The sequence below is a fragment of the Leucopleurus acutus genome, assembly GCF_964270905.1.
Source record: "Leucopleurus acutus genome assembly, chromosome: 19".
NCBI classification, from domain to species: Eukaryota; Metazoa; Chordata; class Mammalia; order Artiodactyla; family Delphinidae; genus Leucopleurus; species Leucopleurus acutus.
In genome coordinates this window covers 59,732,430-59,759,667 of record NC_139161.1, presented here as the reverse complement: position 1 = coordinate 59,759,667, position 27,238 = coordinate 59,732,430, and the positions used below count along the sequence as shown (strand labels likewise).

The window sequence follows — 27,238 nt, the reverse complement described above, 5'->3', positions numbered from 1 at the left end:
CTGCAGTCTCCGGCACACGGTAACACAGTACGCAATTTTAAAAAAGCAAAACCTTTAACTAGGGACTTCCCTGGTGGCGCAGTGGTTAAGAATCTGCCTGCCAATGCAGGGGACACGGGTTCGGTCGCTGGTCCAGGAAGATCCCACATGCCGTGGAGCAACTAAGCCCGCGCACCACAACTACTGAGTTTACGCTCTAGAGCCCGCGAGCCACAACTACTGAAGCCCGCGCGCAACAACTAGTGAAGCCCGTGCGCCAAGAGCCCGTGCTCCGCAACAAGAGAAGCCACTGCAATGAGAAGCCCGCGCACTGCAACAAAGAGTAGCCCCCGCTCGCTGCAGCTAGAGAAAGCCCACGTGCAGCAATGAAGACCCAACACAGCCAAAAATAATAAATAAATAAAATAAAATTTTTTAAAAAACAAAAAACCTTTAACTGTTATTACTGCTGCTGGAGGTGACCCCTCTGTCCTCCATTACCTTACTTTGTTTATCTGTCCAATCTTATGCCAACGCTTTCTGTCTTACCTGATTTAGGTCCCTGTCTTAGCTCCTTTACTGGACTGAACATCCTGGTAAGCGTTTCGCTTGGTATACAAGAGAGGCGATACAGAGCCCCTGAATGCATGAAGCTCCAGGAGGCAGTTCAGACCCCACATCACCCAATCCACGGGCACAAGCCCTGCGGCAGAGAAGCGCTGGTCCTCCTGCTACCAGCCTGCCCCCAATACTCTGGGTGCAATTAACGAACTACTCACCAATCTTTTCAACTAAATGAATCCAAACTTCACTCCTGGAAAAGGACGATCTGAAAACGTTTTCCGGCCAACACAAGGAGAACCGTGCACGTCTGCAGAGCACCATAGACCTGGCTTGGGGACTCCGCATATGCGACAGCCATTAGGACAGGACCATTTGAAACTTGTTTCAGAGGAGAGAGTCGGACGGCACGAGGAAGCACTCCGCCTTCTTCCACGCTTCTCGGCCCTCACACTGCGGCCCGTCCTAGCTCTGACCCGTGCCCTCCACTCGGGAGCCACCTTCCAGGACCACGGGCAGCATGGATGCAGGGAAGGCACGAAACCACATCAGATGGAGCTTAGCCGCCGCCTTGCGACGGGCAGACCACACGTTTGACCGAACAAGGCCAGGGAGCTCGAGTGAGGCCAGGCACGAGGCGGGGTAATCGCGGCTCTACGGACCCCCGGACGGTGAGCCTGAGGCTCTGCAGCTCAGGACACCTTGGTGGGTGCGTTACCGCTACAGAAGGGCCCCTCCGAGCAGCTTTTTAATATCTGTATCCTGGGGCCTGGTACCCAATACGCACTCAAAACGCCTGCTGAAATGGACGGAGGGAATGGTTTAGGTAGAAGCCGCAGCGGCTGCTGAGTGAGGAAAATGAGGTCCAGAGAGACTAACAGTTGTGGTCAGCTACAGAATGTGGCCTTTGATGCCACCCACCCAGGACAGGGCTCCATCCTGGGCCCAAACCCAACTTGCCCCTGTTCCCCACAGCCACCTCTGCTCCACGCGGACTGGGGACCACTGAGGTGCTCACGCCCCCTGCCCGCCTCCTCCACCTGTCCCCAGGCACAGGGGGCCTCTTCTCTGCCGGTGTAGTTCCCACCCATCCTCACCAACGGCCCTCTGACTCCAAGACGCCAGGCGCAGGCCGCAGCTCCTCTGGGCGCAGTGGCGTCCTGACAGCACTCACGGTGCCCACGAGGCAACTGAGCACCGGCACTGCGTGGCCTCCTGTCGGTCAACGTTGTCCCACGCATCTCTGTTCCCTCTCCTGACCCCCTCAACCCCTTGAGCACCGGGACGGCTATGAAATCCCAGCTCCCTCTGACCGGCTGAGCCATCCTTCCACCTCGCTGAGCCTCAGTTTCCTCTTCTCTAAAGTGGGAAGGACAATAAAGCTTACTTCGCAGCGCAGCCGTAAGGAGCAAGTGATGGCTGTGGAACTGCTTCGCGTGAGGTATACCTCTGCTCGTAATCATTAGCTTTGTCGCTGTTGTTCTATTTCTGCACCCCCTCCCTCCCACCAACCCCCTAGCACATACTTTTTTTTTTTTTTTTTTTTTTTAGCACATACTTTTAAAAGAACACTAACAGCACTAATTGCCGTGAGAGTCGCTTTTACACCGTCACAACAGCACAGAAGACACGTTAGATACTCACTCTGGCCTCTAGTCATTTATCTGAACTGAGCTGTGAAATTACCGAGGTCTGGCCTGCTGGCCAACTGGCAATGAGGAGGCTCCATCCTCTTCATGGTCAAGTGTTTTGTCCACGGGACGGTGGACGCGGGGCCTGATCACAGATGGGCCCGCTGTCCCACACAGCCTCTCCAGTGTGGGGATGAATCAATCTCCGCCCCCCACCAAGCAAACTAAGGCTCAGAAGGGCTGCACAATTTTCTCGGGTCCCACAGTTGAATCGGGCGAAGCAAAATTCAACTCAGGTCCTCCTGAGAGAAGCATCATGCTCTTTCCCCTTGCTATACACCTGTACATCCCTTACGTTTGTATGTTTTAAAGTCCCCTTTAACTTATACCCCTCATCAACTACCTTGGCATTTCAAAGGTAGTAACAGAGTCTCCTACTGTAAAGCAGACAGAAAAGAAAAAGAAAAAAAAATTCCCCAAGTTTACTGGCTCCCTCTCCTAGCTGACTGGAATTCAATACCCAACTGAGAAATGAGTTTCTAGAACATGGACGCAGTGAAAGAGCAGCTGAGGAAGAAGAACGGGGGTGGGAGCCTCGAGAAAGGTGGGGAAACACTCTCCAGGGCCCATCACCCCTCATCAGAGACGCTACACCACAGAGAAAAGAAAGGCTCCCAAATAAATGCCAGTTAGCCAACGCGAGAGGCCTCAATAATTTCACAGGCCCCACTAAAGGCTGAAAAGTAAGCTGGACATTTATAAGTAAAGCAGGAAATAAACAAATCACTACAGCCTAATCCAGCCAGGCCCATAAGGACTCCAAAGGTCCGTGCTCATGAAAGACCTTTCACCAGTCCTTCCACCAACCAGGAGGAACCCAGTTTTAAAAGAAACCAATCAACATTCTGGACTGATCACACTTGGCATGAGCGCCCACCTTGGGTGAAAAGGCACGTTGCTTTTTCAGTAAGGAAATTCCATAGGGCGGGCCCTCTGGTGGTCCTTCACCTGCACCTCGGGCTTTCCGAGCCCCCCACAGGATTAGAACTGCCGAGTAACCCTCTATCTGCCACCGAAGGGTTCACCGCGGGCAGACTCAAGAGCGCAGGGGAGCGACAGTCACCGTGCAGACAGCAGCACCACGGACATCAGGACCCCCGCCTCTGACAGACGGAACTCCAGACCCGACAGGGCAGCGACTCGCACAAGGTCACGGGGAGAGTCGGCGACAAGGCTCCCCGGCCGGGGCTCCGGTCGTTAGCCGGCACGGCCGCTCCCGCCCCCGATAGCCTCCCCAGGAGCGCGCCCGGCCTCCCGCTCCCCGCCGAGGGCGGCTCCGCCGGGCGGGCCCAGAGCAGGGAGCCCGCTGGGAAAGCGGCGGCCGGGCCGGGTCGGAGGACTGGGCCCCGCAGCGCAGGGACGCGCGGAGCACCGCCCAGGCCTCGGGGCGCCGCCGTGGGGGCCTTACCGAGGCACTGCCCCACCGGCGTGCTGAACGGGTTCCCCAGGAGGAACTCCATCTTGGGCGGACGGCTCGGTAGCAGCCAGCGCGCGTCAGCCGCCGGGTCTCCGCGTCCCCAGCGGCGTTCCCTGCCTGACTGACACTTGCCCCGGCCCCACCCTCGGGAACGCCGGTGCCTGCCCCTGGCCCCGCCTCTCCGGCGTCTATTGGGCGATGGCTGCCATGCCCTCTTCCGATTGGCCCCTACAGCTCCTTCCGCGAAGTCACGCCCATCCCGCGGCGTCCGATTGGGCGGGGCGGTGACCTAGGTCACAGGAATCTCCGTCACCTCCCCTGGCCCGCCTCCCAACGCAAGTCTGTGTATTTTGATTCATTTATGTATTGTCAATCCAGGGAGTCCTTAATATTATTGGACAAGAGTCGAGTCAGTCACTCAAGAGGGGGCGGGGGCAGGGCGGAGCTAGTAAGTTCCTCTCCCTTAGAAAGTGCTGATTGGACAAGCATTTGTTTTCCCTACGGCTAGTTGGTTCTGGGAGGCTTTCCCCGCCCAGAAATGTGATCACGTGGTCGTCAACTTTAACCCAGGATGTCTACTCCCTGACTTCCCCCAGCAAAGGAGCGCGGCGCTTGGTTCCCCTAGCAACCGGGCTCAGCGAGGAGGCGCAGGCGGCGGACAGTGCCGGCGTCTCTGAGAGCCCGTGGCCGAGAGGCTGCGGGAGGAGCCTTTTTTCCCGGAGGAGTCCGCCGGCCGCCCCACCTAGAGGAGAGCGCGCAGGCCCCTGGCAGCCCCTGCCGGCCGCACGCCGATCCGGGGCCTTCAGGCCTTGTGGGGAGAGAAGCTGAGGAAGCCTTCCCTCCGGGCGCATGCCCCCAAGAGACCTTTGAGGTCCCACCCCCGGCCTCCGGGCCAGAGAGAGGTACCCGGCCCAGCGACAGACGCTTCTTCAGGAGGGCATTACTGACCCTCTGTCCGACCTCTCAATGCTGCTAACTTGTTCCTCTTCCTTAGACCTAGACTTCCTCTTGGTGAAGGCTTTTGACTTGGAATGTGGATGCCCGGGTCCATGTCTGTCCCTTGTCAGCAGCTCCCTTCCCGGGCCTCAGTTTCCCTGTCTGGGACATCAGGGCATTAGGGCTCCCTTCTCTAATGGCTCCCAGAGCTGACCTGTAATTTGATCATGAACGTGCTCTAGCTCGGAGTGAGCACTCAGTAAAGGGTGGGGTTTCTCTTATTAATTCACGGCCAATAGGCGCTCTATTTTCCAGGTCCAGTTGATCCCAAGGTCTTGTTTCGCAGGACAATTCAGGATCTGTTTCTCTGTGAGGAGGTGTAAGGTTCTCTGCTGCTTTCCCCGCCCACCACAACACTATTGTCAGGCAAGTCAACAGCAACCCGGGCTGGGTGGTGAATTACTGATAAAACCCCCTTGGGAAGGAATGTTGGGGTTTTGGCCCCGACCCCGAACAGCTGTGAGAAACTGTGTGAACTCTGACAATGATCCGCAGTGTGCCTGGGCACAGTTGAGTCGTGATTAAAGAAAATGGGCCCTGGAGGCCTGTCCTCCTGCCTCTGCCATGTACTAGATGTATCCACGTGGGCATGTAACTTGATGTTTCTAACCTGCTTCCATTTTCTTACCTGAAAACTGTGGAGACTCAGTCCTTCATGTAAACTAAGTTCCTAGAGATCTCTAAAATCCACATCTTACCTCCACCCCTGCCACCTCTCGCCTCACGACTCTTGCTGTTCTTGGTACTACAAGCCAGAATGAGCTTCTTAAAATGAAAGTCTGATCATGTCACTGCCCTTAGTAAGCCCCAGGAGCTTCCCGGGGATCCTAGGATAACCGCCACACTCCTGCAGGCCTCTCCAGGCTTGCATCGCTTCAGCCACAGTGGAACCTGTCTCCTCCTCTCCCACCTCAGGACCCTCACCACGCAGACCCCTTTTCCTTCTTTCCTGCTCATCCTCCAGGTCTCAGCGGGGTCTTCCCTGGCCAGCACAGGTCCCTGCATGTATGCTGTCACAGTCCCCTACACCTACAAACTTGTCATGGTTTGTAATTAAAGATTTGTATAATTGTCTGATTCAGGTCTGAAACAGAGGTAAGGAGATCAGTTTTATTCACAGCATGTAGTGACTACTCATTACACGTATGTGGACTAAATGAATGATCTTAAACAAATGTAGGAGGGAAGAGTTACCCATCTTTTACAGGTGGAGGTCAAAGGCTGGGAAGGCGAAGTTAGTTGCCAAAGGATGCAAGTCCTGCCCTTGTGTGTGTAACAAACACAACCATTCCACATCACTTGGTGATTGTTGGGCCTGATGGAAAGCAGGCTTGACCCGTCACAGGGGCCAGACCCTGGTGGGGTGGGAGTGAAGAGAAGTCAGCCAAAGTTTTGAAATCAGAGTTAAGCATCCTTTCCCAAAGTACAGCACTTTTCTTTAAAAAAAAAAAAAAAAAGCACAAACACTTTCAGGTAACATCTGCTAAATGCAGCACGTTAAAATTTCCCCAAAGACAAGTTGGTGTCAAGGTATGTGAAATCTCAGAAAAAATTGTTTCAGAGGACGGGGAGCTGGAGGACTGGAAACGTCCTCGGGAGTTGAGTCAGTCACCCTAAGGGGATGGAGCAGAGACTGGGAGGCAGGAAGGAACCAGAGGAGAAGGGGGCAGGGGGCGGAGGTGGGGGCAGGAGGAAAGGCCCTGTGAAAGTTAAAGGCCCTGGGACCATGGGTCATGGACACTCCAGAAACAGGAGATGCACATTTGCATAAGCTGCACGGCACGGGGAGGGGAGGTGGGCAGTCTTGGAGACCAGGTGCAGGATGGCTAGGCCCACCCTGGCTCACCCAACGTCAAGAGTGTCCCCAGTAGCGCTCGTTGGAATGAAAGGCAGAATGTGGGGCTGCCCAGCATCAGGGACCAGTGGGGCAGGGAGGCCTGGCTGTGGGGACGCAGGGGCCAAGGCAGAAGGTGAAGCCAGCAGGGAGGTGAGAACGGGGTGGAAAGTAGGGGGAGAACTGAGTTTGCAGAGGGTTCGGAGGCAGAATTGGGGAGTTTCCAGTGGTGCGCGCCCTCCTGCAGGGTCCAGCCCTTCTGGGTGTTCTCACTAAGACGGCTGGCAACGATGAAGTGAGGTCAGGCTGCCCAGGGCCACGGCTCTGTCTGGCCACGAACAGCAGCCCAGGTCCGCCCGTGACTGACCCACCCCACAGACCCCCCTTAGCGTCTCAGCCAAATCCCTTTGGCCCATTAGCAACAGACACCTCCTGGGGTTAGTTTAAGGAAAAGAGGATTTAATGTGCGAAGTCAGGACACTCCCGGGGCCTGGGGTCGGGACAGGAGGGGCCCGGAAGCCAGTGAGGAGAAGCAGCCTCTGTGTCAGTCTGTCCATCCTTTCACGTTTATTGCTGGATCAGATTCTCATCTCTGCTTCTGTCTGTCCGTCTGCCCCAGGCCCTCTTACTCTCTCACTCACCATGCACCTGGCCAGCTCTGATGGGCACTTTGTCCTCCGGCCGCAGCTCACGTCTCTCGGGGGGGAGGGGGACACGAATGACCAGCTTGGGTTGGTGTCCACCAGTGGCCACACGCTGGGCAGCTGCGGTTGAGGGCGGGGAGCTTACAGACATGGCCACCTGGGGGGGGTGAGGCTCTCAGGGAAGGGGGGCCTCCGAGGATTGTGGTCGGTGGTTGGTGCCAAGAAACCCGACGAGGGCGGGCGCAGAAAGCCAGAGGCCTGAGGTGGCCACGGCTGTGCGCGCAGCTGAGCTCCACAGGCTGAAGAGAGCCGTGTGGACACCGGGGCCGGGGTGGTGACACAGCCTGCTCGTGGGGCCAGGCAGGCGGGGGTCCAGAGAGGCCTCGCAGCAGCCCGGGTACAGCAGCCAAGGGCAGGAGGGGGCCGCCTTCAGAGTGCCGTGGCCGCCACACTGCCCCACGATGCCGTGGAAGGACCCCAGCCAGACCCCGCCCTCAAAGGGAGGCAGGAGCAGCGGCCAGGGCGAGGGACGTGGTGTTTTCCAGGGAGGATGAACCGGCTGTGCGACGTGGAGCCCAGGGTGATGGATGATGAGATGCTCAAGCTGGCCGTTGGGGAGCAGGGCCCGCGAGACGAGGCTGGGCAGCTGGCCAAGCAGGAGGGCATCCTCTTCAAGGACGTCCTGTCCCTGCAGCTGGACTTCCAGAGTGCGTATCCTGGGTGGGGCGGGGCAGGCGCAGGGCTCCCCGATTCCATGCGTGGGCCACGGCCCGCGGTCGCATTCGGGCTGCCTGGGTCAGAAGGTGCGGTACCAGCACGGGCGGTTTTAGAGCCTGATACCAAGTGTGGGTAGCACTTGAACAGCCACAACACTCCCAATTCTGAGTAAGAACAAAGCGAGGTAACATCCTCCCGTTCCAAGTCTTAAGTGACCCCCAGAGGCCACGCTGGTCCCCAAAGGTGGGGGGGACCTAAGAGGGTGGTCCACGTGGCCAGGAAGGTGCGGGGTCGGGGGAGGGCCATGTGCTGGGGGAGCAGCTTCAGAGGAGGGACTGGAAACAGAAGGGGGGGTCTCCTCCAGGTCGCAGGACAGCCTGGGGGGAGATGTGGCTTGGGATCAGGCAGGACCTCAGCACCCCACCTGTGAACCGGGGTGACCGGAATCCGTGTCTCAGGCGCTGGCTGGGAAGACGAGACCAGACAGCACAGGCCCAGTGCCCAGCTCACTAAAGGAGGCCCGCGAGTCGGGCGGAGGGTATAGGTGAGGAAGCAGGATGGGTGGGCGGGGGTCCCGTGACCCCTCATGTCCGGCGCAGGCCGGTCACAGCAGAGGGACCGGGCTGATTCACGCTCCTGCTGTGTCCTGGGCCTCCACGCTGGCCTGCCGGGTCACTCAGTGACCACGAGGGGCTACTGAGTCAGCCCTGGGATGTGGTGCGCACGGCAGGCCCGGCCCGGCCTCATGGAGCCCGCAGGCCGCCCAGAGCAGGGAGGGCCCTGAGGCTCTGGCGGGAAAGGGCTAAAGGGGAGGCGGAGTGGTCTTCAGACCTCCTGCTGCCCCTCCCCCACTACGTAGCGGATGCCTGTCCCGTGCAGGGCGCTGCTCTGCGCACCAGGGACTCGTGGAGCTGACCTTCGAGGGAGGGGGACACGTGTGCTGTTGAGAGAAGTAGAGGCAAGAGAGGAGAGAAGGGGAGTGGGGTGCAGTGTGGTCAGGCAGGGATCAGCTAGCATCAGCCTCGGGGGCCGAAAGGCGGCATCTGGCTCTGAGTGAGTGAGGCAGGAGCCCAGGGAGGTCCTGAGCAGAGGAGGGACAGGGAGCCGTGACAACAGGCTGCACCAAGCCAGTGGCAGCAGAGGCAGATCCCGTGTCTGTGTGGAAGATTGAATGGGCTTTTTGGGCAGCCCTGTCATGCTGTCAGATACATCTGGCTCTTTCGTGTCGTTCGGGCTTTTCCACGTGAACTGCTGAGGCCTAGAGCAGAGCCAGCATACAGGTGCGCCAGGCAGGGCGCCCAGGAGTGGGGGAGCCGCCCAGGGCTGGTGTCTGCACGGTCAATCACAGCCAAGGCCATCGGTCTAAGGCCAGGGCCAGAGAAGGAAAATCCAGACCAGGAGATCCAGAGGCAGGGCTGGGCCTTGCCCCAGAAGCACAGGTGGGGCTGGTGTCATTCCAGGAAATGTGACCACAGAGCTGGGGACAAACTCCATCCCAGGCAGCCCTGGGGACCGGGAGGGGCAGGGCCCTGGGTCAGAGAAATGCTGCCCACCACCCCCCACTGAGACCCAGCTTGGGGTGGGCAGCTGGGAGGGGTGCCTGCCTGTCTGAATAAATGTTGAAACGGCTGCCCCGAATGTGTGGCTATTAAGGGCTTTTTTCTTTTTTTTTTTCTACTCCTTTCACTTCTATATTATTTCAGTTCTTTTAACGGGCATACTCTAACTTTATGTTTTGGGAATCATTATAGAAGCAAACGTAGAAAAAGGGGCATGTAAACAACAGCTCTCTGTGGTTTCTAAGAGAACCGGGGACAAGGTCAGGCCTCTAGAGTTTTACACACACAGTGTGTGCTTGTCACACTAAGCATTACTCAGAGCTCCTGGCAGCCGAGACAGAGACCAAGCTCCGCCTGGCTCAGGAGCAAGGGGATGGGTCGGCTGCCTGACCAGGGGGGTGGTCTTCAGCGGCCGTGGGGTCAGGCACTTGAGTGACGTCAGGATCTGCCTCTGTGGGGCGATTCATCCCCTCCCCGTATATGGACATTCGGGGCCTCATCCTCGGGCACTGGCACAGTGTGATTCCAGGTAGAGACACTGCAGGGTCAGTGGGCACAGACATTAACTATTTCCGTCCATGTGGCCAGAGCACCCTCCAAACGGCTCCACTAGTTGACTGGCCACCCCTGCAGCCTCAGTTCTATTTGTCACCCTGGGGGGCCCTGCCCGTGCCCTGTGTCCTGAGCCCAGGTGTTCCGAGGGGGAGCCCTGTGAGTTCCCGCCCTGGAGGGCCTGCCCCGCTCCACCCTGCTCCACCCGGCCCTGTGGTGGCCCCGGACGGCAGCACCAACAGGGACCCCGAGCTCCGCGGAGCTGGGCCCACACCTCCAGGGCTCCCTGCGCTCCGGGGAAGGCAGCGGGGCTCTGGGGCCTCTCCCACGGTCAGCATCAGTCATCCGGCCCCCAAGACCCTGGAACTATACCCTAACCCTGACCCGGGCCAGAACCAGCCAAAGTGTGTCCAACATCGTTTCAGATATCCTCCGCATCGACAACCTCTGGCAGTTTGAGAACCTGCGGAAGCTGCAGCTGGACAACAACATCATCGAGAAGATCGAGGGCCTGGAGAACCTCACACACCTGGTCTGGCTGGGTGAGCCCCCGCACGTCCCCCAGCCCCCAGTGACGCCTCCCGAGGCTGCCCCCCAGGTAAACTTCCCTGCCAGCCCCATGGCGGCCCCGGTGCAGCAGGAGCTCCATCTGCTGGGAACAAGGAAGCCTGGGCCTGCGCTGGGCAAAGCTCAGCACGTATGTGCTTGGACACCACAGGGCAGAACATCTGCCCCAGCTGTCAAACCTCCCAGTCCGGGAGGGCTCATGGCAGCAGCCTGGACTCCGTCTAGGTACTCTAGACTCAGGGTGACAGATAACTGAGGCCCCTGCTATTTGGGGGGCCCAGATCAAACCAGAACTAACCATCCCCATGCTAGCGTGCGCTGAGCACTTTCTACGTGCTAGGCACGGCCCGTGCGCTTTCCGTGTGAGGCCTTCTAACCACACAGCGACCCCACTGTAGACGGGAGCAAACTGAGGTCACAGCGAGCAGGGGGCTCGCCTGACTCCAGGGGTCCAGCCCTCACTGCCAAGGCAGCAGGGGCTTTGCCGAACTGCGTCCACCTGCTGGCCTCGGGCAGCACCCTCACGTCTGGCAGTGGGCACCTAACTAGGGGTGGGGCCAGCTGGGAGCTCCCGAGACAACTGAGAGGGCTTCTTTGGCCCTCCCAGTCACCCTAGGGGCTCCAGAGGCCGGGGCACCGCCCAGAGCTCTGTGACCAAGACGCAGCAGAGCTGGGACGAGACCCACGCCTGTCTGATCCCAAAGCCACGTCCCCTCCGTCCTGTCAGGCTGCTTCCCAATACAGGCAGCCTGAGGCATCGAGGCCCCTCCCAGCTTGCAGGACACGCAGCTGTGGTTGTGAGGACGGCCGCCAGACCACAGCAACCCCCCCCCGGGGCAGGATTACAGTGCATCTCACGGGTGCAGAGGCTGAGGGGCTGGTGGACTTGGAGCTGCACGTACCGGCAGCAGAGCAGCCCAGAGCCAGGTCTCCTGACTGCCGGGCCCAGGTCTCACCCAGACAAGCCCTCCTGGCAGCCCAGCACCCATTAATGCTGAGTCCCGGGCTCGGCGGCCCACCTGCACCACCAGGAGCTGGAGGAGGAGAGGTGACGGGTCAGCCTAGACCCTGAGCCTCACCCCCTCTGAAGAACCTGCTTTTAGGCAAGAGCTCCCAGGCCCTGCAGTCTCGCAGACATAAAACAAGGGTCACCGGTCCCTGTGAGATGCCCCTGTGATGCCCAGTGTTCTGGGGGGGGGGGCGGCGAGAGAGCCGGAGGGGAAAGTTCTGGCAAGAGGTCAGGTGCCCCTCAGAGAGTCAGAAGCCTGCCTTTGTCCAGCCACATGCGCTGCCCCCACCTGCCAGCACAGGCCCGGCTGGTGGCCTGGTCAGCTGCCCCAGCGCCGGGGGCGAGCGGGAGCCGGCTGGCACTGCCCCCAGAAGCTGACTGTCCACATCTTGTCCCAGCTTTACAGTCAGGCCAGTCCTGTTGGTAGCTTGAAATTGGCCACAGTGGGAGCACTTACACCACCGAAGTCAGCAAGAGCTACAGAGCAGGGCTGCCCGCGCCCACCCCCTTGTTAAACGTTTACCAGCTCGCCTGCAAAGAGCAGAGCCCGGCTGCAGGAGCGAAAGGAAGCAGGCTGACCCAGTTCAGGTCCCGCTCTGCCAGCGTGCTAGCCGGTTCTGTGCGTTCCCTCCGCCCCCTGCACCCGACCTTCCTTACGTGCACTTGATCGTGAGCACGTGACCACCAGGCCCCTTTGAATCTCGGCTCCCTCAGCCCTAAGATGCAGGCGATGACAAACGAGGAAACGCCCAGGGAGGGCCTGGCGTAGGGAGAGTGTCCCGGGTGAGTGTCCCCTGAGGTGCCAGGGAGGCCAAACCGACTTCCTGAGTCCCCTTTACACTGAGGGCTTTAGCTGAAGCTCTTGAAAAGTTCCCAGTTTGGGCCTCTGGGCCAACGGTGTTCAAGGACACCAACCCCAACCAAACCCCCAAACCCGTGGTGGCAGAAAAGCAGTTTTATTCCCAAAGATGAGAAACTTGGGCTAGAGGGGCTCCTGAGGTCTCAGCCGGGGCTGGGCCTGGAGTTTGGGGAAGCCCGGCCCGCGCGGGTCTCCCCCACCCCAAGGTGCGCTGCCCCGACCCACCAGGGAGCTTCCATCCCAGAACGAGGGCCGCACAGACGCGAGCCTTCGCCCGAGTCTGGGGCCGGGAAGGTGGCAGCAGAGCCGGGGGGCGGGGGGGGTTGGATTCAGGACAGTCACCCTAACCCGGAGCCGTTCTCCAGACCTGTCCTTCAACAACATTGAGGCCATCGAGGGGCTGGACACGCTGGTGAACCTGGAGGACCTGAGCCTGTTCAACAACCGGATCTCCAAGATCGACTCGCTGGACGCGCTGGTCAAGCTGCAGGTGCTGTCGCTGGGCAACAACCAGATCGGCAACATGACGAACGTGAGCGAGGGTGCCGGGGGGGCCACAGGCTGAGCCTCCGACCTTCCCCTTGTCCCAGAAAGGCCAGAATTCCAGACTGGATGACGTTCACACACCAGCCTAGGCCACGAGAGCCCACGTGCGGGTCCGTCTGTGCCCCTGCCCCGGTGGGATCTTTCCTTCCCTGTCCCCGCACTCAGCAGACATTTGCTGGGGTGGGGCCCCCTCGGCCGTGGGGCCTCTGGCTCGTGCTCACTGGGGACAGAGACCAACAACAGCCCCAGGTCACTGGAAGGGTCGGGGTGTGGGTGCAGGGCGGTGCCCAGGGCCAGGCAGCCAGAGCGGCAGAGGAGAGCCGTGGGGGGCTCTACGCCGTGTGTGCCCAGGGCAGGCCTGCGTTTCAGAAGGAACACCCACCCCCTCACCCCCGCACGAATGAGTGTAGCAGGGATGGAGGTTTGCCTGCAGACCAGAGACGCTCGCCCTGCCAACACTCCGTGAGCTGGCAGCAGGGCCGGGGCAGGGCCCTGGGTGCCACGGGGTGACCTCAGGAAGCTGGGTGACCCCGGGGCAACCACAGCCACCGTGCAGGTGTGTGACAGAGACTGCCGCCGTGCGCGATGGGAGCTCCGTGCCACTGGGCGGGCGTGCAGAAGTGAACGCCTGAGTGCTGGGGCCCAAGCACCAGCCCCAGTCCTGTCCCCGCGGCTGAGCCACGTCCCGGCATTAACTCCCTCCCGGCCTCGCTGCAGGTGGGGCTCGGAGAGCAGGGGAGAGATGGGCGCTGCAGCCGCGTCCATCACAGCCACGGCCGAGGCCGGAGCAGGGGGCTGCGTGGAGGGGCCGACCCACCTCTCGGCTCAGCCGGCCTTAGCGTCGCCCTGGGCTGATGCTCCTTGTGGCTGTGACCCAGCAGTCCAGGCCGCAGTCTTCCTCGTCCACAGCTAGCAGGACAGAGAGCAGGAGAAATCTCTCCCACGGTGCCCCTCGGTGTGACGCGCCCTCAGCCACCCGACCAAGCCCAGAGGGGCGGGCGGGCCAGGCGGTTTAGGTGAAAGGCCTGGGGCGGGTCAGGTGCCGGCTGCTCACCTGTGTTTGAGGGCCGGACCCCGGAGGCCGTGTGGTCTGGGAGGTTTGCCCTGCACGCCCCTGGGAGGTGGTAAACCCAGCCCACCTCTTGCCAGTGTTCAAGACCTGATTGCTCAGCTGCCCTCTGCCCTGCGGGGCGGGGGCACACAGGACAGCTGAGGGAGGTGTAAGTGGAGAGCTGAGGTTTAACGGGCTCCTGGCCGCCTGGCCTTGGGCCAGGGACTCAGCACCCGGGGCCCGCGTGCCCACCTGTACGGGACAGCGGTGGCCTGCGGGGCAGGCCGGTGTGAGGGCTGAGTCAGTTAGGGCTAAGCGGCTGCTACAGGACCGGGCACAGGAGAGCTCTGCAGGAAATGATGCTTATTCAGGAATTTTCAGATTAAGGGCACACCCAATAGCCCCAAATCTTGCTTGTGAAAACCTTTCTGAGTGTCTTGAGCTGTTCCTGCCTGGGTCTGTCCAGTACCCAGGGCCACAGCGAGCAGATCCCCTCTGGCTTGCTGCCCCTCGGACACTGCAGAGTCTAATGGACGCAGGTCCAGGCCTGGGCGTGGAGGGGACACTGGCTCTCAGGCCATGCCACGCCCTGCTGTGGACGCTCCGTTCCCTCCCCTGGCCTTGCTGAGTGCCTGGTACAGGACGCTCTTTCCTGCCTCAGGGCCTTTGCTTGTGCTGGTTTTGCTTCTGGGAATGCACTGGCCCCTGCTCTTCCCTGGCTGCTCCCTCAGGCCTCAGAGGCCTCAATCCTAACTGAAACCCCCCCGTCATGGTCCCTAAGGCCCCTTCTCCACCCCCTCCCCCTTTGAGTTCTTCTAGCACTTACACCAAACAGCAATGATTCTACTTACTTTTAAAACATTCTTGTCCCCTGCCTTACAGTGCCAGCTCCTGCTATAAGGGCTTTGTTCCCACTGTGTCCCTAAGGCCTGGCATGTACCTGAGGCCTGGTAGGTGCTTAGTGATCTTTGTTGAACAAATAAACAAATGACAAAGACGCTCCTTCAGGAAAGCACACGAGTTGCGGTCAGATGAGGTACGGGCATCTCGCTGACTTTCCCCCGGTTACTAACAATAGGAAGAATAAACGGCCGCCAGTGGACATCCCACTAGCTGCCACCCAGTTGGTCCAGGCCAACTGTAAATCAGGTTCCGTTGAATTTAGGAGCGCTGGGCCTTGCACAGCACTTTACAGTTGGAAAAGGCCGCCCGTTCTGAGAGCAGCAGCGATGGGCACAGCCAGGGCATTACGGGAGCAGGTGGAGGCCCTCACAGCGTGTGGCATTTGGTCCTCTCAACACCTATGCACCACGTCCCTGCACCCACCTTAAGAAGAGGAGATGGGGACCCAGGTCCACGGGTCCTGGGCAAAGCCCATGGCTCCTCCCTCGTGGCTCCGCCCAGTGCGGGCAGAGGACGGAGAGAGGACCCAGGCGACCCCCCTCTCCCCCAGATCATCTACCTGCGGCGGTTCAAGGACCTGCGGACGCTCAGCCTCTCGGGGAACCCAGTCGCCGAGGCCGAGGACTACAGGACGTTCATCTGTGCCTACCTCCCCGACCTGGTGTACCTGGACTTCCAGCGCATCGACGACCACATGGTAGCGTGGCCCTCGTGCGTCCAGCTCCGCGGGTCAGCGTGCAGGCCCCGGCGTCTGGGGAGGGGCGCGTCCACAGGAGGAGCGCAGGGCGGCCCTCCTCGCGGTGCCTTTACTGCCCCCGTCACTGTCGTGCCACCTCCCACCTCGAGGCCGCCGTCTGCTTTTCTGGGTGAACAAGTCGGGGGACCAAGTGAGGGTAGGCGATTAGCGGGGTCAGCAGCTCAGGGCAGAGTCAGGACTCGCCTCCATGCCACGACAGCTCACGGTAGCGCCCTCTGAGCCGAGGGCACCGGCCCCAGAGAGAGGCCCCCCGCGGCCGGGGTGCTGAGCGGGGAGCTGGGCCCGGCGGTCTGGCAGCAGGGCCGGGAGGAAGCCCCCCTCCCCAGTGCACTGCCCGGCCTGGCCTGACCGCCCCTGCCTCTATCCTACTCCCCTGCTGTGAGCTTCCCGTCCTTTGCAGCATGACGTTTGTGGGTGCTTTGCCCCCTGGAGAAAAGAACCCCGCCCGACACAAGGCCTTTGGCGGCAGGACCGGGATATCCCTGCGTGCTGAGCGTGGGCAGTGGGGGACAGGGACCTGCCCACCCTTCTCCCTGGGAGCTGGTGCCCTTCCTGGGAGAAAGGAGCCTGTGCCTGGGTGGGGCCTGAGGTGATGTGGGGCTCAGGGAGAGCCCAGTGGAAGCAGGGAGGGCGGCTGGGCCCCGGGTCTCGGTGCTGACGCTGCCGTCCTGGCTGCCACACCGCCTGCCAAGCGTGGAGCCCTCCACTCACGGGTGTCTTCCTGGGGGGTCCACGGAGAACAGCCGGAGTCGGGGTGCCCAGAGAGTTGCCCCTCCTCCGACCATGGCCTTCTCTTGTCCCAGAACAGGACAAGAATCTGAAATCTTGAGTTCCAAGACTCTCAAGTCTTTTTTTTTTTTTTTTTTAATATTTATTTACTTTTTTTGGCTGCTCCGGGTCTTAGCTGCGGCACGTGGGATCTAGTTCCCTGACCAGGGATCGAGCCCGGGTCCCCTGCAGTGGGAGCGCAGAGTCTTAACCGCTGGACCACCAGGGAAGTCCCAAGACGCTCAAGTCTTACTTTTTGCATTTAGACAATAATTTGAAAGGCAGCGTGGGCTCAAATGCTTGGAATAGCTGAAGAGCTGCTGGGGTGTATTTCACTCATCATAAGAGTGTGCACAGGGATTTCCCTGGTGGCACAGTGGTTAAGACTCCGAGCTCCCAATGCAGGGGGCCCAGGTTCGATCCCGGGTCAGGGAACTAGCTCCCACGTGCATGTCGCCACCAAGAGTTTGCATGCCACAACTAAGGAGCACACGTACTGCAATTAAGGAGCCAGCACAACCAAATAAATACAATAAATATTTTTTAAAACCCCAAAAAACAAAAAACCATGCACAGCCGGACACCGCACGGTTCCCGAGCCCCTCCCCAGCCAGTTTCTCCTCTTCCCCAGAAGATTCCACAGGGGGCAGGCCGCCCAGCACCAAGATCAGTAATGAGGGAAAGGTTGTAAGAGCAGAGCCCCGCAAAGCAGGGGCACCGGGAACCCCCGTTTTTGCTGCTGCCTGCCCCCAGGCCAGCCCCAAGCCTCTCACCTGCTGGTGCTGCCAGGCTCGGGCAGCAGGACAGCCGGGCCCAGCCGAGGCCGACCAGGGCTGAGGGCAGGCTCTTGCGGTGCCTCCCCATTTCCATTGGGCCTGAAGGCTGGCGCAGCCCTGAGGAACGGTGGACAGTCCCAGCAGAGCACACGAATGGGTGAGGGCTGTGAGCTTGGGGGGCTTTCTGTGTTGGGGGGGGAGACAGGCAGGAGGGAGACGCTGGGGTTCAGGGCTTGTCCTGCTGAGACGGAGGCCTGTGGAGAAGAACCCTGTGGTTTTCAGCAGAGTTCATGATGTGATGAGCATTCAGGGACCTGGAAGCTGGCATGGGGCTTACAGCATAAGAGGGAGAGGGCAGGGCGTGCAGGCCACGGTCCTGAGAGAGAGGAGGGGGCGGGGGTGGGGGGAGCAGATACTGGAGCACAGAGAGTCGGCGGTGCTTGTACCTGAAGCCTTAGCACAGGTGATGTCACCTGGGGCTCCAGCAGCCCCCAGTGCAGGCAGGGGGATACGCAGGACGGGTGGAGGAGGACCGGAGGGGGCAGGGCCCAGAGCCGAGGGCTGAGACCTCGTGCCCAGGCCTGTGGCTCGGGCACCCACTGCACCTCTCCCTTGTGCAGCCCTACAAGAGGGCCAGAGCCTGGTCAGGGAGGCCTGGGGGAGCGGCCGAGTCTTCGCTGGGCGCCTCCACCCCAGGGATGTCCCACGGACCCTCGGCCTGCTCGTGCTGCTTCCCCCACTGATTTCCCTGAGGCTCAGAATACTTGGCAAGGGCTGCGGGGAGGGGATCCCCGCCCACGCTGGAGAGGCCACAGCACGGCAGAGGCCAGCAGCTAGGAGGGACCCCACGACCCTGGTGACGATGCCACTTCCCGATCCTCCAACAGAAAGAGCTGGCAGAGATGAAGCACCAGTGCAGCGTGGACGAGCTGAAGCACCAGGAGAGCCTGATGCAGGCCCAGCTGGAGGAAGAGCAGGCCCGGTGGGAGGAGCTGGAGGGGCACAAGGTAGGAGACCGGTGGGAGGACCTGCCCCGCCCCGCCCCGCCCCCGCCCCAGGATGCTGCCGCCACCGGTCATGGGCCAGTGCCATGAAGGTCAGCAGGGCCCAGGCCCCCAGAGCCTGTCCTTTGATTGAGAATAGCTGGTGCCCAGGGCTGCTGGGCTGCCAGAACCTCAGTCAGGGCAGCACGCGGACCTGCCCCTCCTCATCCCACGGCCCCCAGGCGCCCCTCCAGCACAAGGGCCGGGGACTCTGTGCCAGAACCATCTCTCAGAGCAGCCCCTGTCCTTAAGGCCCCTGGCTGGTTCCTGGCGGCGGGGGTGGGGTGGTGGGGGTAGGGGGGCAGCCAGAAAAGCTCATTCCTCCCCGTGGTGCCTCTCCTCCGGCCGGACTGAGCTGGGCACCCTTCAGTTTTCTGCCTCTGGACCCCCGCCTGTGCCGGGCCCATCGCGTGCCCTTCCCCAGCCTGCCTTCCCAAGGGCCGGGCGACCTTGGCCCCGGTGCCCAGCGCAGGGCCCTGCCCAGGGAGCCCACCGTGTCTCTGACCGCAGGCGGCCTTCGTGGAGCACCTGAACGGCCCCTTCCTGTTTGACAGCATGTACGCCGAGGACGTGGAGGGTAGCCAGCTGTCCTACCTGCCCGGCGTGGGCGAGCTCGTGCAGACATACCCTTCCGGGTCACGGCCGCCCCCAGGGCCTGGGCGTGGGAGTCCGGGGGGCTCCCTTTCCACCCAGGGCCTCGAGAACCAGGTTGGCTGTGAGCGCAGGGACACACGGGTATCTGGTCAGCAGGGCCCAGGCTGGCAGAGATGGAGGCTGGCTGACCGTGTCTGTGACTCTGACCCTCATTACCTTGTTTGTGGGCTCCTGCTGTGTGCTTTGCATGCAGCATTTAAAACTGTTTCAACCACCCCATGGGGTGGGTGCTATACTGGACCCCAACTGCCTTCTCATAGCTGGGGAAGCTGAGCTTGGAGAGGGTGAATTATCCAGGCTGTGCAGTTAGGAGCTGTGGGCTGAGCCTGCATCCCATCCCCCAGATGATGTGATGGGCACTTGTCACCGTGGCTGAGGGACGCAGGGGCCGCGAGTCACAGAGAGAAACCTGCCCCTGAACACCCACCGCTCAGCAGAGTGCGCGGGGTCAGCTCTCCACCCAGCCCGGCCCTAGGCTGCAGCCCCGCCTGACCTCAGCACCTCAGCGCCCCTCGTGTGGCAGGCGCTGCAGATGTGGGACCCTCAGCCCAGAGCAGCGAGGAGGCCATAGAAGCAGCTGCAGGGCCAGGCCTTGAACCTGGGGCTCTCTGCCCCGAGCCTGCGGTCCCCTGACCTCCGCAGCCTCCCTGTGCACCTGTGGCCGCCGAGCAACAAAGACGGCCTGGACAACAGGGCCCCAGAGACAAAAACACACACTGCTCAGCTCCCTGGCTGCTCCCCCTTCTCCGGGTTCCTGACCCCCTTAGGTCCCCCGGGGGGGTCTCTCCTCTGTCGCCCCACCCCCACCACGCAGGACCCTCCCTGAATCCCTCAGGCTGAGGCTGGAGATGCCCAACCACCGATTCATACTCCAAATCCCAACTGCAGCTCTGCTACGGCAGCTGCTTCCACCCCATGTGCGCCCCCCAGGCAGCCGTGAGCTTCCTTAACGGCCACTCACCTACAAGGACAAGTTCGTCGTCATCTGCCTGAACATCTTCAAGTTCGGCATGAAGCAGCAGGAGAAGCGGAAGGCGGAGCTCGACACCTTCATGGGGTGTGTCCAGGAGGCCATCCAGGAAAAGCAGGAGCAGGGCAAGCATGAGATCGCCAAGTTCGAGGAGAAGCACCTGCTGGTAGGCCCCGCCCCCAGCCCCTCCCCCCTCCTCCAGGTGCCCACCCGCCAGAGGCCCAGCCCCTCTGCCTCTGACGACCCGAGACCGCACGGGGCAAGCCGCTTGCTTTCAGGTCAGGCTTGATACCGGCAAGGGGCCTGATCTTCCTCCAGATGGGGTGGCCATGACCACAAATACCCTTTGCCCCCCAGTGACGCCTGGTCACTCCGCTGACACTGCGTCTGCCGGCCAAGCCTCCAGGTCCCTTGTCAGTGAACAGCTGGTACTGGGTGCGGCTCGGACCCCCGCGCTCTCCAGCCCACGAGCACCTCTCATTGCAGACGGACCTGACAGCTACTTGCACACGGGGTGCTGCGGGGGTCCAGCTGGCTTCCCCCAAGACAGGGCCCACCTTGTGTTCCAACCTCCCCCGCAGAGCCCCGCTGGGCTGGGAGTCAGCCCATGGTGAGCCAGGGCCTCACAGACAGCGCCCCATCCCCAGGCTTCGTGAAGCTCAGGCTCTCTGCCCCTGCACCCGAGGAGACGGGAGTCACTCGAGGTCCCACGGTGACCCAGTCGGGTCCCAGTTCAGGTCCACGTGACTCTGAAGCCATCGCTCCTTCCACGCCTAATAACTCACCAGCTGGTGGAGCCTCTGCTCTGACAGCCTCCGCCGTGGAGGGGGTGGAGCTGACGCTCGGACTTGGGCAGTCCGACCCCATAATCCAAGTTCCGACCCACAAAACCAAACTGCCGCCTGTCACTTCAGGAATTACTCTTAATTGTGGATTCCTAAAGCACAGGTTTTGTTTCCAGACTTTAAGCTCCATCCGAGACGAGTCTGAACTGACCAACTTCGAGATAAAGATGGCGGAGCACAGCGAGGACATCACCGAGCTGGTCAACGTGCTCATGACGCTGGAGATGCAGCTGGTGGAGCAGCTGGAGGTGAGGTGGGGCCCAGGGAACACAGGTGACGCGACGGCCCTGCCTGGTTCCTGTGCAAGAACCTGGCGAGGGAACACCTTCCCGGGAGCTACTCGGCGGGTCACACGAAAGCTTTCTGTGCTTCTGGTGCTTTTCAGTCGTTGAGATGACAGGTGGCCCTTGTGCAGCATGAGAGGTGAGCTCGTTCTTCTGGAACAGTCTCCCCATCTAGGAAGAGTGCAGAACCGCGGCAGGGAGAGTCCTTTATTAGACCCAAGGAGCTGTCGAGAAACAAAATGCACCCTGCTCTTCACACCCCACTCCGGGATAGAACGAAGGCTCCCGGCACTGCAGCCTGTAGTCGCTGCATCTCAGGGCGAGCGAGAAGCCTAACGGAGTGCTGCTACGTGAAAGTGAAACCCGGGGCGGCCAGACCGACCTGCGCATTTGTTTACCAGGCAGCTTGCGGCGGAGGCTGGGGCCTGCAGAGCAGTGACCAACAGAACCTCCCGCCTGCTGCCGTGGCCCGCCCCCGCCAGCGCCTCCCCGATGCCTGCCTCGTCCAGGTTCCCAGCACATCACAGAGCAGACGCTCGCTCCCCACATCTCTGGGGCATCGGGAAGCTCAGGCAGCGGCCCCCAGCCTTTCCGACCGGGAGGACCCCCTTGTCAGCATCTCGCAATTCACCAGAGCCTGTGCGTGACTTACTAGCCGCCAAAAGGCTACTAAGTGGAGCCGCACTTTCCAGTGGCCCGATTTTTTGGAGCCGCACTTTCCAGTGGCCCGATTTTTTTTCATTACAAGAGGGTTTACACACATTTGAAAAATGTGTAATTAGCTCAGTCTATAGATAGCCCTCGGATTCAGGTGCATTCCCTGTGCCGTCGGCCCACCCTGCAGCCCCTGGAGTCTAGAGTAGGTCAGGGGCGTGACCCACCCTGTGGGCTCAGTGGGTAGCAGCCCTCCCCAGGGCCTCTGGGTGAGGCCCGGGCGCCTTGCTCAGCACTAGATGCAGCAATACAGGGGTGCCCTCAGGGAGGGAGGCGGGAGACTTGCAGGTGAGAGGCCTGGGGTAACAGCTGGCATTCCCGAGGGTTTCCTCTCTGCCAGGCACCTTGCAAAGCATTTTGTGTGAAGAAACCCGTTTCTGCTTCACCACAACCTCGTGAGACACATACTGTGCGAAGGGAACCCATTTCATAGGTGGGAAGTTGAGGCCCAGGGAAGTTAACAACGTTTCGAGTTACACCCCGTAGTGGAGCTGGCAGGCAGCCTGGCTCCTGGCGACCCTCCCGTTTCTCTGGAGGTGGCGGAGGCAGATGCCACCGAGAACCCCAAGGACGGGGTGAGCTCTGTGTGTGCCTGTTGGTGGGGGGCTCCTGGCAGAGAGACCAGCACAGGCAAAGGCCTGGAGAAGGTGTCACACTAAAGCCCTGGGGGGTGACCGAGGCAAAGTGGCTGGAGGGTGACGGCTGGGGGCAGTCGTCGGGAGAGGGGCAGGGTCGGCTCACAGCGCCACCTGGGGAAGGTCAGGTGGTTGGTCTTCACCCTCCAGGTCTGCGGTCACTGCCCGCTGAGTGGTAAGGAGAACTTCTGCTCTGGTGCAGTTCGCTGGAGTTCATGTCTGAATATGCACGTTCTTTATCATTTCCAGGAGACTATTAACATGTTTGAAAGGAACATCATCGACTTGGTTGGACTCTTTGTCGAAAACGTCCAAAGCCTATATCCTTTCCTTGATGGCCCTCTGCGGGGAGGCGCTGCGGGCCGCGGGGCTCTCAGGGCTCGCACCACCGCTCCCCGCCTGCAGGGGGCTGGGGGGAGGCGCCTGCATTTTAAACAAAAGGCACAGAGGGGCACAGCTTCTTTACAGCTAAGCAGGATGCAACTAAGTGGGGTCCCTTACAGGTGGCTCCCTGTGGGGTCACATGCCTGCCCCCTCCCACTGCCACCAAGGAAAAAAGCCCACCTTCAAAGGATGGAGATTTGCCAACCACTTGGAATGTTCGAGGAATACCTCCTGACCCTCAGCACAAAGGGGCCTTATTAGAGTAGAAGTCTGGATGCCCACTGGGTGGCTCTGCAGGCCACCGCTTGCGGCACAAGTCGTGGCCCATCTGTTCTCTAATGAGTGACTTCACCAGGAGACCACACCCCCAGATCCACCCTCCCCGCCCCCCCACTGCAGGTGCACATGCCCTGGGGGTGGGGCGACCTCTATGCTGAAGCCACTGACAAATACATCATCTATCAGGAGATGGGTTAAATGTCAGGTCAGGAACCAACACTGGGGGCACGCCTGACCTTTTGCCACCTGAACTCTGGCCCCTGAAGTCCACCCCAGAAGTCCCCCCAGTCCTGCCCTCCTGGGCCCACGGTCCTGCTGGGTGACAGGGCTATATAAGCTCCCTGGAGGGTCCACTCAGTGAGGGCCTGAGGGTGGGCCAGAGGGACGGGCTGGAACGGTGGGGAGGGCGTCCCAGGCAGGCTCAGGAGGCAGCCTGTGCAAAGGCCCAGAGGATGGGGAGAGGAGGTTCCAAGAGGAGGCCTTTAGGTCACCACAGAGTGTGAGAGCCGCCAGCACAGCAGGGGCGGGTGGGACTCCGGCTGCCGCAGCAGGGAGAAAGGGCTGGAGAGGAGCGGGCCAGGAGGGACCCCGAGGGGGTGCGTGGCGGGCGAGTCGGAGGGCCCTGACGGCGGGGCTCCACGGGGCCCAGCGCAGGGGACGGCGCACCCGGCCTGCTCCAGCCCGGCCTTGGCTTAACTCGCGCTGCACGATGGCTCAGTGCCGGGACCTGGAGAACCACCACCACGAGAAGCTCCTGGAGATCGCCATCAGCACCCGGGAGAAGATAGTCAAGGGCGAGCTGGACGAGGACCTGCCGGACGCCGTGCGTGCGGTGAGCGCGGGGGCGGGGGCGGGGCGGCCCCTGCGCCAGGCATTCGCAGCCCCACAGCCCCCGTAAAGCCTGAAAAACCTGCCAGAGCCTCAGTCTCCTCATCTGCAAGAGGGGCGGTGGGCAGGCGAGATGGGCAAGAAAGGCAGCTGGTGGGCACCCAGTGCAGCCCAGCTACAGAGGAGCTTGTGATAATTCAGTGCTTTCAACTTACCGAGAGGTGGCTTTCCCAAAGCTCATTTCTGTGGGGCTTCTGGCACCTTCTAAGAGAGGCAGCGACAAATAGAGGTTGAGGTCCGAGATTTCCCCGGAAGGTCGTCTCAGCCCCGAGTCTCTATGGCGGGAAGCACTGCTGGGGTCTCTGCCCGCTCGCGGGGCTCCAGGTCTCCTGCGCTGGGGGCCGGCAACAGGTGGGCTGTGTCTCTGCGAAGGGCACCCACTTTCCTTCTTTCACCATTCACTGCCCCCCTCACCTCTCTCCTCCTCCGCATTCCACCAAGGCAAGCTACCACCGCCCTTTGCGGGACCCTGGCCTTACCGCTCTTCTCCACGCAGCAGCCAGAGACCAGGGACTCCTTCCCCCTAGTGAGTCCTGGAGCAAGGTCTCCGCCGAGCCCCGCCCCGACACACCCTTCCCCCAGGCCTCCGTGCACCCGGCTCCTCCCCATGTTTCAGATCTCAGCTCACACCCAGCTCCTTGGAGAGGCCCCCATCACCTTCCCAAAGGCCCACTGTCTCTCCGTCACAGCCGTTCATCCTTGTCAGAGCCGCCGTCACGGTTCCAAGCTATTGTGTTTGCATCGACTTGCTTAGGTTACTCTTCACACTACATACAGGCCCCCCGGGGAAGGCAGGAGTGGCCTCTTCCCCACCGCTGTCAGACCCCACCCGGGGTGCCGGGTTCACCACGCCCGCTGTCAGGTGCTGGGGGAGTCCTGCAGGCAGGGACCAGCAGTTCCGACTCCGCAGCCTGTCAGGGGCCGAGACAGTCGCCAGGGCAGTGGAAAGGTGGCAGGGCCTCCTCAAACACCCAGACACAGGGAGAGGTCACCTTCCCGAGCCTGAAGGCTGACCCCAAGAGCCCACCCTGGAGCCGCCTGACAGACCACCTAGCGGTCGTGGAGTTTTTGACGCAAGGCTCCGGGGTCTGTGACACCTCTCGCAGGACTGGGACATGCAGAAAAGGAGGCCCCGAAGTCAACGGGAGGTGAGCAGCCTGGGCGGGTGCTTCCAGGGTGGCTGTGCCCGGCGCCATCTGACACCTGTTCCCGCGCCCTGGGACACTCAGGCTGCTGACTGGGTGGGGCTCGCATGGGCTTAGTTAACTCACCAAAGGACCCCTGAAAGTGGCATTCCCACCCAGTCTACAGATGGGAAAGCTGGGGAGACAGGGTCTCAGAGAAGTTCGGTAAACACCCAGGATGTGTTGTGAGGACACCTCGTCTTGTGAGGATGAGTCTGGATTCAAACCTTAGTCTGAGATGCCGAGCCCGGGCACTGAGCCCTCACTGCAAAGTGGGCGTTCTGGGTCTGCCCTTGGCCCCAGGCCCCAGGGTAATGGGGCTCTGCCTCTGGGCTAAGGGGCTGCCTTGGGCTCCCGGGCGGCACTGGTATCGGGTGCCACCCTGGAGGCCTCACGGGGCAGCCGGCAGAGCCCGCTGGACACCCCTCCCTCTGCGGGCCCATCAGCTCCGTCCTTTAGGAACACCTGTAGCAGGAGATGCTACACCGTCTCCTTACGCTTAAGCAGCAAAACGTGGGGTAGCAAGCCCTGACTAGAGCGGAATCACCACAAGGAGCTGCCAGGGACCGAGGGCCTCCCGAGGGCCAGCTGCCTGAGCAGCTCTGCACGTGTATTTGCCCTTTTAATCTCCAAGCCGACACAGTGACATAGGTGCCAGTGTGGTTCCCTTTCACAGGCGAGGAAACCGAGGCTCAGAGATGACAGGGAGCGTGTGGGTGGTGGACACGGGCAGGACAGGGGCTTTCAGATGAGGCCCTCGGCGATAAAAGTCTGGTTTCTGTTTCTAACCATCAGCGAGCGTATTAGTAACAGGGTCTCAGAACACTCTTTTTGCAGAGACACTAACATTTCAAGATCCATAGACTGTATTCTGGAGACCATTAGGTTAACCACTCCCGAAGGAGAGAAAAAACCCACGTGTACACACCTGCCCGTGCCCTCTCTACAACACAGAGCTTTCAGGTCCCTCGCCGTCGTTGGCGACATGAAGCGCCTCTGCTTAAAGCTGAAGCAGCCGCCAGTGACGGCCTCCCCGCGCTGGGAAGTGACCATGTGGACCCGCAGCTGTGCTGGGCGCACGTGGCCAGTTCACGTGTGAACACCTGGAACCAGCCGGGCCTGGCGGGGCCCACGTCCCACAGCGTCATCCACGGCGGGGAAGCGGGTGGGAACAAGGCAGGAGCCCAGGTGGGACCCCAGGTCCGACTGGGTTGACGTGAGGGGCAGCAGAGTCCCATCGGTTTGTGGGACCTTCTGTCGTCAGTGGAGCCCTGTGCCCCTCGGCCGGCCTCGTGCTGCCCACTCGACAGGCAGGTTTCAGGCAAGTTAGACTGGAGACGCCTGGCGAGGTGGCCAGGGCTGCCCTGCCTTCTCTTGGGGAGGGCATGCTCCCCCCAAGCACTGCCCTGCTGCCCGAGGGCCCCTTCCGGGCACTGGTGCCACCAGGCCGACGGCGTGGTCGTCTGAGACGGGCGGAGGAAGCAGCATGCGGGCTGGGCACGGCCTCCGCCTGCAGGGAGCTGGGCCCGTCCCCTCTGGCTCCATCGCCTCTGTGCTCGTGCGGGTCCAGGCCCTCACCTGCGCTTCCTTGCTCCCCAGCTCTTCGTTGACAAAGACACGATCGTTAACGCGGTCGGGGCCTCACACGACATCCACCTCCTGAAGATCGACAATCGGGAGGACGAGCTGGTGACCAGGGTCAACTCCTGGCGCGCACACCTGGTGGACAAGGTGAACGCAGCTGAGGGCAGGCGTCTCCCGGCAGCAGGAGCCCACGCTGGAGGCCCGCCCTGGGGCAGACGCGCACACCAGACACACATGCAGGGCTGGAGCAGGGAGGAACGGAGTCAGGAAGGCAGGCTCAGGATCCCGCCTGACTGGGCCAGCCGCCGTATGCTCCACAGATTCACAAGGACGAGATCATGAGGAACCGCAGGCGCATGAAGGAGATCAACCAGTACGTCGACCATGTGCAGAGCGAGCTGGACAGCCTGGAGTACAGCGACCTCCTGGACTAGGGCTGCGGCCCAGCCCTCCCCCCGACACCCGAACTTCACAGGTAGAGAAATAAAGGACTTTGGTTACCTTTATCCATCCTCTGTGTCCGCGTCTGGGCAGTTGGCATCTGCTGAGAGCGACTCCTAGGCTCTCGGCCGCCCCTCCGCGGGGCCC

At 61.2% G+C, this 27,238-nt stretch overlaps 2 protein-coding genes across 3 annotated transcripts in view; one reads left to right on the top strand and one right to left on the bottom strand.

Annotated features, from left to right (window-relative positions):
- Positions 1–3,758, bottom strand: part of TOM1L2 (target of myb1 like 2 membrane trafficking protein) — an 81,989-nt gene extending 78,231 nt beyond the window's left edge. For both annotated transcript variants that reach the window (XM_082860373.1, XM_082860372.1), the window contains exon 1: positions 3,640–3,758. In XM_082860373.1, the coding sequence (XP_082716499.1) occupies positions 3,640–3,691 (52 nt within the window). In that variant the 5' untranslated portion in view covers positions 3,692–3,758. The remainder of the gene's footprint in view (positions 1–3,639) is intronic.
- Positions 3,759–7,672: 3,914 nt separating this feature from the next.
- On the top strand, positions 7,673–27,105 carry DRC3 (dynein regulatory complex subunit 3; the record flags this gene model as incomplete). The annotated part of the gene is made up of 12 exons (XM_082860590.1): positions 7,673–7,829; positions 10,376–10,492; positions 12,751–12,917; positions 15,436–15,582; positions 18,074–18,193; positions 18,740–18,844; positions 19,837–20,019; positions 20,815–20,946; positions 22,581–22,651; positions 23,703–23,826; positions 26,666–26,797; positions 26,971–27,105. 12 exons carry the CDS (start codon positions 7,673–7,675, stop codon positions 27,082–27,084), a joined length of 1,569 nt encoding a protein of 522 aa, XP_082716716.1. The 3' UTR covers positions 27,085–27,105.
- Positions 27,106–27,238: the final 133 nt, after the last annotated feature.